This window comes from Medicago sativa, chromosome 4 (assembly GCF_051527215.1).
Source record: "Medicago sativa cultivar Bolivia chromosome 4, Bolivia_mono, whole genome shotgun sequence".
Lineage (NCBI taxonomy): Eukaryota > Viridiplantae > Streptophyta > Magnoliopsida > Fabales > Fabaceae > Medicago > Medicago sativa.
In genome coordinates, this window is record NC_140752.1 from 5,945,372 (window position 1) to 5,959,918 (window position 14,547).

General features: G+C 33.2%; 1 protein-coding gene across 1 annotated transcript; it reads left to right on the forward strand.

Moving 5' to 3' along the window:
* Positions 1-8,915: 8,915 nt before the first annotated feature.
* LOC146925764 (putative fucosyltransferase 7) lies at positions 8,916-12,592 on the forward strand. The gene is made up of 2 exons (XM_085708047.1): positions 8,916-9,344; positions 10,978-12,592. Exons 1-2 carry the CDS (start codon positions 8,939-8,941, stop codon positions 12,453-12,455), a joined length of 1,884 nt encoding a protein of 627 aa, XP_085564173.1. The 5' UTR covers positions 8,916-8,938; the 3' UTR covers positions 12,456-12,592.
* Positions 12,593-14,547: the final 1,955 nt, after the last annotated feature.

Consider the following 14,547-nt stretch of genomic DNA (forward strand, 5'->3'; position numbering starts at 1 on the left):
ACATCCCCCCTCAAACTCAAGTAGGTGGAGTTGTGACCAACTTGAGTTTGGATACTAAAACGCGGAAGCGACTAGGAGAATGAGGTTTTGTAAACAAATCAGCTGGCTGGTCAAGAGTGCCAATGGAGACAAGCCGTAGTTCATGACGAAGAAGATGTTGACGAATGAAGTGACAATCAATCTCTATATGCTTGGTGCGCTCATGGAAAACATCATTGTGAGCAATTTGAATGGCACTGCGATTGTCACAATAAAGATCAACAGGTGAAGACTGAGATGTCTCTAAATCAGCAAGAAGCCAACGAAGCCACAATATCTCAGATGTAGTATCAGCAAGGGCACGATATTCAGCTTCTGTGCTAGAGCGGGCTGTCAAAGTTTGTTTCTTGCTACGCCAAGAAATAAGAGAGTCTCCAAGAAAAATACAAAAACCGGTAGTAGAGCGACGATCACTGGGATCACCTGCCCAATCTGCATCAGAGTAGGCTCTAAGAATCAAGGGAGATGTGACTGAATAGTGAAGACCATGAAACATAGTACCCTTGATATACCGAATGATTCGAAGAACAGCAGCATAATGGGTGCTCCGTGGGGCATTCATGAATTGACTAACTAAATGAACAGCATAAGAGATATCTGGTCGAGTAACTGTGAGGTAAATCAAGCTGCCTACAAGTTGACGATAAAGAGTTGCATCGTCAAGTAAAGTACCATCTTGTGGAGAAAATCGAACATTGGGTTCAAGAGGAGTGTGTTCAATTTTACAATCAGTTAGGCCTGCTCGAGAGACAAGATCAGAGGCATACTTAGCCTGTGAGAGAAACAAACCATCAATGGAAGATAAAACTTCAAGCCCCAAAAAATAACTTAATGGTCCCAAATCCTTCATCTCAAAATGTTGAAACAAGAATTGCTTAAGCTCGACAATTCCAACAGAGTCATTACCAGTAATAATCATGTCATCAACATAAAGTAGCAATACTACAGTACCATTTTCTGTTTTTCGAGTAAAAAGAGCAGAATCATGAGGACTTGAAGAGAAACCAAACTGACTAATAGTACTGTGAAATTTAGCAAACCAAGCCCGAGGTGCTTGCTTAAGACCATAAAGTGCCTTACGAAGACGACAAACTTTGTTTTCCTGACAAGTATAACCTGGAGGAGGACGCATATAAACCTCTTCTTCTAATTCACCGTTCAGAAATGCATTTTTAACATCCATTTGTGTAAGTTCCCATTGGCGAGAGGCTGCAATGGCTAAAAGAGTTCGAACTGAGGTAATGCGCGCCACAGGAGCAAAAGTTTCTTCATAATCAATACCATACTCTTGAGTGAAGCCTTTGGCCACTAGACGAGCTTTGTATCGCTCAATTGAACCATCTGAATGTGTCTTGATTTTGTATACCCACTTGCATCCAACTAGAGGCTTATTAGATGGAGGATCAACAAGGTCCCATGTGTGGGTATTCTCTAATGCCTGTAATTCTTCCGTCATAGCTTGCTGCCAATGAGGATCTGCAGAGGCTTCCTTATAGGACTGCGGTTCATGAAGGTGAAGCATAGTAGAATAACAATGGTAATCACGAAGGTAAGAAGGTGGATTTCTTACCCTTTCAGGAAGCTCAGTAGTGGATGGTGCAGGATCAACAGTTGGAACACCATCATTTGAAGTGGATGGAACATCGGAAGGGGAAGCGAGCTCACTAGAAGAACCTGCATATGTGTCGCTATAAAAATAGTCAACATCTGGGTTAGTAAATAAAGGAGTGGATGTGGACGGGATTGAAACAAAATTTGACAAGGAAGAGAACATTTTATGTTCCCAAAAGACAACATGACGGGAGGTGCGAATGCGTTGAGAAATTGGATCCCAACATCGATAACCCTTATGTTCAATACCATAACCAAGAAAACAACAAAGACGGGCACGAGGCTCAAGTTTTGTATGTTCATGGGGTTGGAGGAGGACAAAACAAGCACAACCAAACACCTTGAGTGAACTATAATCAGGTGTAGTGTGGTAAAGACGCTCAAAAGGAGAGATATTACCAAAGACAGATGAAGGAAGACGATTGATAATGTGGACAGCGGTAAGAGAAGCTTCACCCCAAGCACGTTCAGGACAAGAGGATGAGATAAGCATGGCACGGACAGAGTCAAGGATGTGACGGTGTTTTCTCTCGGCACGACCATTTTGTTGAGATGTATATGGACAAGAGAATTCAGACAAGGTACCCTGCTCACCAAGGAAATCTAAGAGTTTAGAATCACGATATTCCATGGCATTATCTCGGCGAAAAACTTTAATGATTTTAGAAAATTGTGTTTGAATCATTTTTGCAAACTTAATGTAAATTTGAGGAAGCTCGTGACGATTTTTCATCAAGTATATCCAAGTAAAACGAGAATAATCATCAATAAACAAAACAAAATACCGAGAACCTCCCATTGTAGGAGTGGGAGCAGGTCCCCAAATATCAGAGTGGACAAGATCAAATGGTGAAGATGAAATATTAGTACTTTTATTAAATGACAAAGCTGGTTGTTTAGCCGTTTGACATGCAGTACAATCGAAAGACTCATTAGTTACCGATCCTAAATGACCTTGAGACACTAGAGGACGCAATTTTCCAATGGAGCTATGAGCAAGACGTTGATGCCAAAGCTGGATGGAAGAATCCGTGGAAGCAGCACAAATATTTTTGGAGACACGAGGAACATGTAGTTGAGTGAGCTCAAATAACCTTCCGATCTTACATCCAGTCCCTATGAGTTGTCCCGTCTGCTTGTCCTGCACACGACAACCGGAGGAAGAGAAAGTAAGTTCATAACCAAGATCACATAATTGGCCAACAGAGATAAGATTAAAGTTTAGTTTTGGAATGAGATATGTGTCAGGTAAGCTTAGATTAGATAAGGATATAGAACCCTTATGACTTACAGGCATAAGAGACCCATCAGCTGTGTGGATAGAGTGAGCAGTAATATTTTCAGATAAGGACGAAAAAAGATGGGATGAAGATGTCATGTGGTTACAACAGGCAGAATCTAAATACCATTTAGAATTACCTGGTGTGGTGGAAAGAGCTGCATGAGTATTACCGTTACCAGAAGGAAGAAGTTGTCTAAGGATGGACTCAAGGTCAGTGGCAGAGAAAGCACGTTGAGAGGCTTCTGAAGATTCATTGGCAGAGGAAACAGTTGCAAGCACCGGCCTAGAAGAATTAGGACGAGGTTGATTTTTGTTCTGATTAGGTCGTGGAGGACGAGTGGGGCAATTTTGAATCAAGTGCCCTGGAGTCTTGCAGTACCGACAACAGTTTGAAGCAATGTGACCTTTTTGCATACAATTACGACATTCAATAGTTGGGCAATCAGAGAAGGAATGACCAGATTTCTGACAGTTGCGGCAAGGCTTGGTTGTGTTGTTTGTAACTGCGAAGGCTAGATCAGCTTTGGGGCGGACAAGCTCCAACCTGGTTTCTTCAGACTTGAGACAAGGAAGAGCATTCTCAAGTGTAGGCAAAGGATTCTGGTGTAACAAGGATGCTCGGACTGGTTCATATTCATCCGTGAGAGCCATTAAAAATTGAATAAGGCGAACACGATCACGATGAGTCTCATATGTTTTCACATCAGTTGCATCTTTTAATGAAGGCTCACATGATGTCAATTGATTCCATATAACTTCCATCTGTGCTAAGAACTCATAAACAGGTTGACCAGTTTGTTGTTTCAAATTACTAAGATCCTTTAACAATTGATATTGATGAGATAAATCAGAAATAGTGTACCTTTGTTTCAAATGATCCCATACCTCTTTTGCGTTCTCAAAGCGCCCAAATTGCAGATGAATACTAGGAATGGAGGTATTGCGAAACCAGGTAATAATTTGATGGTTCTTGCTATCCCATTCCTCTAATTTATCAGCAAAGGCATCTGCAGTATCATCTTTACCTTTGGTGGGGCACTTTTTATCACCGGTTACATAACGCCAAAGCCTGCGACCTTTCAAGAATCCGCACATAGATTCAGCCCAATGGCTATAATTAGAGCCATTGAGAATAACTGAAATAGGAGGTGTGACTTCAAGTTTCTCCATTATAGAACAATATGATTCAATATGAATTGGGGAAAATTGACCGACAAAAAGAAATTGAAAAGATCTCACCAAAAATCCTTTCAATGTTGTTTTGATTAAAATTGGCCAAGTTGGAATTAGCCAAATTACTTTAGGACAAACTAACAATTGTTGTCGCAAACTAACAATTGTTAAAAGTGGAAAAGAGACTCAACAAAGTGGAACTTGTGAGGAAATAGAAACGTGAGCATATAAACAAACGAGACGGTGGCGGCGGTAATTTTTTTTTTTTTTTTTTTTTTTTTAATAAAGAAAAATATGATGATGAGATAATATGTGGCACGGTGAAAAACAAATAACTTAAACACCACAGGAAAAAAATAGTGAATCGAAAGCCTAAGCTCTTGATACCATGTAGAAACTCAGGAAAACTCAGGAAAAGACATGGAAAAATATGTTTGTATATTTTCTGAATAATGTCAATTACAATAAGGTGCTCCTATATATATTGTAGGATAGGAGACAAGAAATCAAGGAAAATAATTACACATAAAACTAATTGATCCTACTATAATTGAGATATTAATTACAATAATGAGAATATCATATAATATCGTAACATCACTGAACAAGGCAAGTCTAAGAATGAATTGTGACATGAAGGCAAGTTTTGAAACATATTTAATATTTTGCAATCTGTTGAAATTGCATGGCCGGTGATTTGTGTTGTCGAGCAGTTGTACAAAAACAAATTAAGGGTTGGCCTTTGTTCTACAATGGCGAAACGATGCATCTAGCACGATTACATGAACTAAGGACAGTCCTAATTCACCTAGAGGGGAAAGGTTATTTCCAAAAGTGGAAAACTCAAGGCACATTCAAGAAAACCTCACTATTTTTTATTTATTTTTTTAATTAATTTTTTTTTTAAAAAAGTATTTTTTTATTTTTTTAATTAAAAAATTTTTAAAAAGTATTTTTTTAATAATTGAAAAAATAAAAAAAAATTACACACGTGGCGCCACGTCAGCATTGACTTGGTCATAATTTGGCCTAGGAGGCCAAAAGTGCAAAGGGGGCAAAACATAGGGGGCCAAAATCGAATTATTTTAGTTAGGGGGCCAAAATCGCAACTTCTTGAAACATAGGGGGCCAAAACTGCTATTAAGCCTTAATACAAAGTATTGTCAAATTGTAGCAATATCAGGCTATAGCACGATATCATAACAGAATTCCTACAAACCACTATTTTCCACAATCTGTGATTGACAACAATTTGCTGAAATCAGGTTTAACAGTATACCTGACTCATGTCACCGAGTAAAAGGTCACCCTCAACCTCACGCTCTAATGCAATATCTACAATACAAGTTAACAATTTTATTTTCAAAAAATTTATTAAAACAAAAATAAGCAAAATAGATATGATGAATAAAGTAAGTAGTCTACTTATTGCTGCTGCTATTTAGTGTGTTTGCTTAGTCAATGAGCTGACAAAAATTGAATATTAGTATTATTGTTTTTAGATAGGTACTTAGCATTGAGGGTGCAATGTCAAGACCAACCCAATGGTGTCCATTCTCTGTGATTACCTCTCCGCTAAGTCCCGATCCACAACCTAAACAAAACATTCACAAATCATAAAAATTATATAATGAATGAGAAATAGACTCTGAAGCACCGACTCTTCTGATCGAAGGTGCGTATAAAGTTCACCACATGTCAGTGTCCGACACATCACCAACACATATGATTACAAGTAATAATGACATTTTTTTAAACTATGTCAAGTGTTTATGGCATGTGTAATCGTGTCCGGTGTCAGTGATCAAAACGAATAAACTAAATATCATACCAATGTCAAGGAGTAACTTAGGAACAGCGTCTTGGGGTAAAGTTCAAGTGCTCGTTCAGACATTGATTCCTTTGTTAAAAACAGAGAATCAGAAGTTGATTAAGCAAAACGTAGAAGAAAATTGAATTGAGGAGAAGAAGAAGAGGGAAAACCTGAATTTGAATGCTACGGGAATTAGAGGTATATTTGTGAGCTGTGTCATCATCGTAAAATATCTCAGGTGGAGCTACCGTCTCTGGTCTCAATCCATGGCAGTTGCTAAAACCCTAAACCACCACAAGTATTCCCCGCGATATTTTATTTGGTTTTGTAAATGTTTCAAATAGGTCCCTATTTAAATGATCCTACGTGTATGACACATTTTATTACCGTGATATTAATCATTTTGGTCCATGAATGTGTAATGAATAGCCACCATTGTCTCTCAATGTATCAAAATTTTAAAATAGTCCTTGATTGTTCATTTCGTTAGTCGAAATAGTCACTGACATTGAAATATTTCATTAATATTGTCATATTAGTCCTTCAATATTATCAATTATGTCCCTATATGAAAAGAGTTAATGTGAGTATTAAGGGATTATTGTAGCGTCAATGACTATTTTGACTAAACACAGTGCACAATCAGAGACTATACAGTGCACAATCAACGACTATTTTAGAATTTTAATACATTGATGGACTAGCTTGACTACCCGTTACACATTCAAAAATCAAAATGACAATTACCACTTTAATTTATATACACGTTTTATTTAAAAGGTCCTTACTTAAAAGATCCTATGTGTATGACACTCGGTGTCCGTCTGTCATCTTTTTTTTATTACTTTAATTCGTACTCCCTCCGTTTCTTTTTAAGTGTCATTTTAGGGTGAATTTTTTGTTCCTATTTAACTGTCGTTTTGGTATTTTAAGGGTACGATTTGTCAATTATACCCTTTGTCAATTATTTATATCTTTTTCTTTGTTTGGTTACTCTTATCTTTTTTTAATAAAACTAATTAATGTTATATATTTGAAAAAGTAAAGTTTATTTTTTTAAACAAAGTTTATTTTTTAAAAAACAAAATTATTTTCTTGTTATCTTCAGATTTAAACAAAATTTTATTACATATAATGATGATTTTATTAAGAGTTAAAATTCTATAAATAAGATGAATACTCATTGTTAAAAATTTCAAGTGCAAAGTAAAAGAACAATTTGAGATAAAAACAAATAAAAATTCCATGAATGTTTAAAAAGAAGAAAGAGTGGAAACAATGAAGAAGAAGTTTCATCAAGAGTACTAATGGATATTGACTTAAATTAATTAAAGAGATGTGCACAATATTTAGAAAATCGACAATTGTTTGTTATGTGAGAGAGTGTGCAAACAAAAAAAATTTTTTTGGAGAAAAAGATAGTAAGCAACAAATGTTTGTTACGATCTTAAAAAAAAAAGTTTGTTACGAGAAAAATATAACATATTAAATTTATTGGAAAGATAAAGTGTGTGCCAAAAAATAGAGATATATTGGTGGATTAAATAGAGGGTATAATAGGAAGAAAACGTGCAAAAATTCACTTTGCTATTTTCGTGGAAATTTTCTAAAACGACACTTAAAAAGAGACAGAGGGAGTATAAATTATAAACCTTAGATTTTATAGAATTTTGATTAAAATTATAAATATAAATAGATATTTTGTACATTTATATTATAACAAACTATAGTTATCTTTTTCAATGATACCAACAATGTAACAAATATCCCTCAAAAAAAAAAAAAACAATGTAACAAATATGATATCCTTTAAACAAAATATAACAAATATAATATAAATTCTTAACTTTTTAAATGTCAACCCAAATCAGTATACTTTATTTATGTGTAGTATAGAATAGTATAGATTAATAACCCGGTGAGATAGTCGGTGAATAATACGAGTAAACCAACTTTAGGAAATATACTTTTTTGAAAATGGTAACTCGTTTTCTTTTACGATTAGGCTTAATTACACTTTTGGTCCCCTAAGTTTCCTAAAGTTGTGATTTTGGTCCCTTAAAAAAACAACTCTTTCCATGCCCCCTATGTTTGCTTTCTGTTGCAATTTTGACCCCCCACGCCAATTTTGACCCAGTCAACGGTCACGTGTGTAATTTTTTGTTCTTTTGTTTTTTAAAATTATTTTTATTTTTATAATTTTTTTAAAAAATTGTAATTAAAAAAATTGTTTTTTAATTACAAAAATAAAAAAAAATTTGTTTTGTTTTTTAATTACAATTTTTTTTTGTTTTTTATTACAAATAAAAAATTAATTACAAACTTTTTTTTTGTTTTTTTATTACAAAAATTAAAAATTAAAAAATATTTATTTTTATTTTTTTAATTACAAAATATTAAAAAATACAAAAATAATTAAAAATTCACACACGCGGCGCCCACGTCAGCATTGACTAGGTCAAAATTGGCGTGGGGGGCCAAAATTGCAACAGAAAGTAAACTTAGAGGGCCTGGAAAGAGTTGTTTTTTTTAGAGGGCCAAAATCACAACTTTGGAAAACTTAGGGGGCCAAAAGTGCAATTAAGCCTTACGATTGACATGGTAAGTCAAGAAATTATGCATTAATTTTTATATATTATTTTTTTTTGGTAGGTTTTTTTTTGTCTAGTTTTTTGGTAGGTTTTATATATTACTATATTTTAAGAATTATAATATCTTTAAAAAAAAGAATTATAATATGATATTTTATTTTATTTGTGGTCTTATTAAAAGCATAACATATTTATTAATTTCTACAAAAATATATATTTTCCATTAATATTTATTTAAAGTAATCAATATTCAAAATCAAATTATATAAAAACAATAAAATATAAACTATTTTTTTTGACTCAATTAAAAGGTTAAATATGAAGTATCCCTTCAATACAATGTACACAAATGTATTAGAAAAAGTTAAATCAGTGTTATAGAGGAATTTTCTTTTGTGGAGTTTTCTACAAACCTTTTCTACCATAGGTATGCATTTTCTTTTGCCTCTTTATTCGATCCTTAGTCTCCTCTTATTTTTTTTGTCTTCTTTCTTCTTAATTCAAATTGATGACACATTGTTCTTGGCAATTTTAAGGACACTTAAAATACTCCAAATCATGAAGGACAAGATGGAAACAAGTTTTACGAGACTTAAAGTGTCTTTTATTATGTGTTTGATATCTCTTCCAGTAGTTATCATGGTTACTTTAATGTACCAAAATTCTAGTTTTGGTTTATTTGAGGAGTTCTCCAAAGGTATGACAATGAAGGGAATGGCTCAAATGAACGTTATAGCGGGAGGGCCAAATGTTACAACAAATGACTTTGGATCAAGGCAGAATGTAACACATGGCAACTTTGAAGAAAGAAACAAGAGTGATGCCAAATTTAAGAGTAAGTAAAACTAATAATTTAGATTCAACTTTCGTTTTCTTTGTTTGTTAAGGAACAAAATTCGTTCGAGTTAACAACTGCATTATGAATATTTGTATTTATGAATATTTTGAATGTTAATGTTAAATAAATGATGAGCAATGTTATTTGAACATCAATTTGATTGACAACCACATTGACAACCATGATTTTACAAAGAAAATTACTTATTTACACGAAAACCAAAACAATAGAGAGAGAAAGTAAAAATATAATGTGAGTATGAAAGAGAAAGTTATCACAAAAGTTGTTAGAAAATGGTTGTACAAATATCATTTCTCATAAACGAATTTTCTATCAATGGTGATGTCTAGTTAATGGTGATGTCTAGTTAGGAGAAATAATTGGTTGAGTACAACCCCAAATCAAAAGTATTTAGACAAGCACACATGAATGACAAAATTTAAAAGAGAAATAATTTAATCATATCACTTAATATCATTTCCCTTTTAAATTTTATCAATCATGTGTGTGCCCAAATAAATTTCATTTGGGGTTGTGCCTATATAAGACTTACTCATCCGGTTAAACCTGACAAAGTGGCTAGTCTCCTTAGCATGTAAATTACAGTTTCTGTCCCACTTGGAGTGACATTTATATATTGAGAACTTTAAAGATTCTTAAGAGAACTATTTAACTAAATAGTCTAGTGGGGAGAGTCTCACACCTTAAGTTTGGAGAAATGGAGAATTGCGGGTTTAAACACGCATCCCAAGATCTCTAATATCCCTTCACATTCTTTTCTGCAAGAAAGTTATTCAGCACAAAATGCACTAATACACACATACTGCCTCCGTCTCAATTTAATTGACACAATTTTGTTTTTCACACATATTAAGAAAAATGTATAAATAAAGGGGAAAGTGGAATATATTGTATTGGGAATGATAAAAGTAGTATTATTTAGTGTTATATTGTATTGAGAATGATGAAAGTTGTATTGAAAATTGAAATGGGTCAGTTATTTTGGGACACTTTTTTTAGAAAATGGGTCAGTTATTCCGGGACGGAGGGAGTACTACTTTTGGCATAAGACATAAATAGATAAATATGAAATGAGCTGTCAATCATAAATATGTTACAAATAAAAGATTATAAAATAGGTAAATAATTATTCAACATTTTCCTATTTCATTTATAAAATGATTATTCAACACAAATAGGTAAATAATTATTCAAACATTTTCCTATTTCATTTATAAAATAAAAGATTTTCTTATTTTCACAATGCTATTTGTTACAAATAAATTAAGAAAGTTTTGTAAATATTATAAATTGAAAGCATTATAAAATTACGAAAATCTATTAGATTTTCGATTTGGCTGAAAATACGATTGATTGAAAATAGACTATCTTGCAATCACAATTTAGATAGTAGATGCAAGGACATTTGATGCGTTGGAACGTGAATTTGAACCTGCAACTATCCATTTTTTTTCCACACTTAATGTGTAGTATTATCGCTACTAGGCTATTTAATCCCAAAAAATGAAAGTTGCTACATTTGTAATTTTCTCATTTGTACCGATTTTGTTTATCGCAATTCTTCCACTACTTACTAACTTTACTGTGATATTCTTGGCATAATCTATAGGGTCCAAAAATATTGCATTCGCAAATTCAACTTCAACTCTATCTAAAGACATCGTTGATAATGACAAAGAGAAATTGCTTGATGGACTTTTAGTTTCAGGATTTGATGAATCATCGTGCATAAGCAGGTCACAATCTCATTTCTACCACAAACCATCTCCACACAAACCTTCTCCATATTTGTTATCTAAACTTAGAAAGTATGAAAAAAATCATAGAAAATGTGGACCAAACACTAGAGCTTTCAACGAAGACATGAAAATTATTGCAAACTTTAAGGAAAATGGTACTCATTGTGCTGCAAAAACAACATGCAAATACATTATTTGGTTACCAGCAAATGGGTTAGGTAACCAAATAATTAGCATGGCTTCATCATTTCTTTACGCGCTGCTAACGGACCGCGTTATGCTCGTACAATTTGGGAAAGACAAAGAAGGATTATTTTGTGAACCCTTTCTAAATTCAACTTGGTTGTTACCAAACGATTCTCCTTTTTGGGATGCAAACGATGTTCAAACATATCAAAGCACAATTGAGATGGAGATGTCTAATACATTGAATGAAGATTTGCCATCAGCAATGTATGTGGATCTAAGATATAGTGGTACATTTGATGAGAGATTTTTTCACTGTGACCACAGTCAATTTCTTCTCAGTAAAATTCCTATGTTGTTTTTGGAAGCAGGTCAGTATTTTGTACCTTCATTTTTCATGACACCAATTTTCGAAAAAGAGTTAAACAAAATGTTTCCTGAAATTACCTCAGTTTTTCACCATTTGGTACGCTACCTTTTTCACCCTTCAAATGAAGCATGGGAGCACATCACTAGTTTCTATCAACAACACTTGGCTAAAGCAAATGAGAGGATAGGACTTCAGATAAGAGTATTTGATCTGAAATCAACTCCACACCAAGTTGTTATGAATCAAATTTTGAATTGCACATTTGAGAATAAGTTACTTCCAAAAGTACTTGGTACAAAAAACATGACAATGTCTTCTAGCGACAAAAACAAGACGGTTGCGAAGGTTGTTCTTGTGACGTCTTTATATCCACAATATGGTGATAATTTAAAGAGGATGTATACGAATAAATCCACGGTTACTGGGGAAGTAATTGAGGTTTATCAACCAAGTGGTGAAGAGCAACAAAAAGTTAATGATAATAAGCATAATATGAAGGCTTGGGTTGATATGTATTTACTAAGTTTATCCGATGTATTGGTAACTACTTATCAATCTACTTTTGGTTATGTTGCTAAGGGTTTAGGAAATTCAAGACCATGGATTCTTTACAATCCGATTCAAAGTAAGGAGATTTGTGAACGTGAATTTACATTAGAGCCTTGTTATCATTATGCTCCTTCACATTATTGTGATGGAAAGCCTTTTGAAGATGTTGCTTCTTCTTTTCATAATATTAGGCATTGTAAGGATTATCATTGGGGGTTGAAGCTAGTTAACGACTCTTACTAGTTCTAACTGTTTGTTGGTTATATGTACTTTTTGGGTAATAAAGTGATTTTCATTTATTAGTATGTGTATGTTTGGAATTTATTTAGAAGTCCAAATTCTCGTGTTCCAATACATTTGCATGGTTGTGTAAAAAAAAAAAAAAATACAATTCTATAATGATTTCCGGTTTTAAAATTGACTTGCGTTTTTCTTCAACAATAAAAGAATTTGATGCTTGTTTATTTTTATTTTTTTTTACTTTGAAAGCAAAATAAATCTTAAATGTAGATGGAAAATGTCACAACTCATGGTCTAATTTTTTTTGGTTACACAACTCATAGCCTATTTGATTATACTCTTCTTGTTTTAGCATTTTTTTTTTTAGGGATTCTTGTTTTAGCATTTAAATGAACTTATTTTACTATAAAAAAAATTGAGTAAATTTGGTTGATGGGTCCAACTCATATCAAAGTTACATGAGACAAATTCAGTAATATTACCAAGTTGAAGAAAATAACAAAAAGGACAACTACTTAAAAGATACAGTCGAGAGGGTATCACAAACACAAAAATTATCTACACCTCATTAACCAACGTAGTATCATCAATATTGCAAATAAGAAGCTTTGTATTATGAAATGAAATAAAATAAATGAAAATAAGCTCAATAACCCAAATATTATTCCTATATGCAGTCCACGTCTTCAGTAAGTGACTTTCTCGACATGTGGCTCTTCTTAATTTTCCAACTCTCGCGACACGATCTTGTAGTATACAATGCGATTTAAATAGTGATGAAACACTTTTGAACATTCCTATATCTCGCGAAGCGGGTGAGGCAATGGCGAAACACTTCTAACTTTCCGTCAATGTCGCGGCGCGTGGCTCGTTGCAAGGGACACGAGTCAAGACGAGGCTGATCCTTCTGCTTTTCTTTATTCATTGTCTCATTTCTCCTCACTGAAACGTCTGTAATAAATATGCCCCAAAATTTGACATGTTAAAACTTGTAATAAGCATAGTACGGTCACAAAGTTGTTTAGTTTGGATATTTTTTTAATAGTTTCAAAGTTATTTTCCCATTTCTACTCTTTCCTGACTTTTGAACGAATCCTTTACAAACTCAACTAAAATACACATAAAAAGGAGCATAATTCACGTTATATAGGAAGGAGCATAACTCAAGATGCATTAACTCAACTTAAACTCTAAAAAGGCACTAAAAACGCTATATAATTTCATGTCATCAAGATGCATTAACAACATGAGGGTTCTGATGGATATGTGGAGGAATAGTCTCAAAAATAGTTCCAATTATAAGTAACAGACATATATGATTTATCGTATGGTAAAACATGCTCATGGAATGTGACATTAAATGTAACAAATATTTCTCTGGAGTTTAAATCAAGAAGAACATAGCCTTTGTAACCTGACTTATATCCCAAGAATAGAGACTTTTTGGCATTAGGATAATGTTTGGTTCCGTGTTTTTGGAGAGTGGAGGCATAGCATAAATAACCAGACACTTTAAAAATAGATAAATCGTGAATCGAATCATATAGCAACTAAAAATGTGACTTATGGTGAACAGGGGTGCATGACTCTATTGATAAGAAAAATTGCATGAATAACAACAAAACATATAATCTTGCAGAATAAGGAAGATCAAAGCAAATAAATTAATGAAAATCGGTCATGAATTGATGAGCATATTTAAACAAGTAATTCGATCTATGTTTAAATAGACCAACGTACTCATAGACTAATGAAATAAAACTTTCTTTTGATATTTTACGTGACATTTTAAAGAATTTGACTATATATCATATTTCATTTCTAGTTTATAATAATAAATTTTCAAAAAAATAATAATAATAAATTCAAATATACAAAAAATTAAGGTACACTAATAAACTTAAATTACTGAAAAATTTAAATATAACCCAAAATATACCCTTATTTATTCATGGCTTAAATATGGTTTTGGTCCCTGCAAAATAGGTCAGTTTTGGTTTTAGTCCCTGCAATTTTTTTTTATAGCTTTTGGTCACTGCAAAAATAAGCCAGTTTTGGTTTTAGTCCCTGCAAAATTTTTTTATAGCTTTTGGTC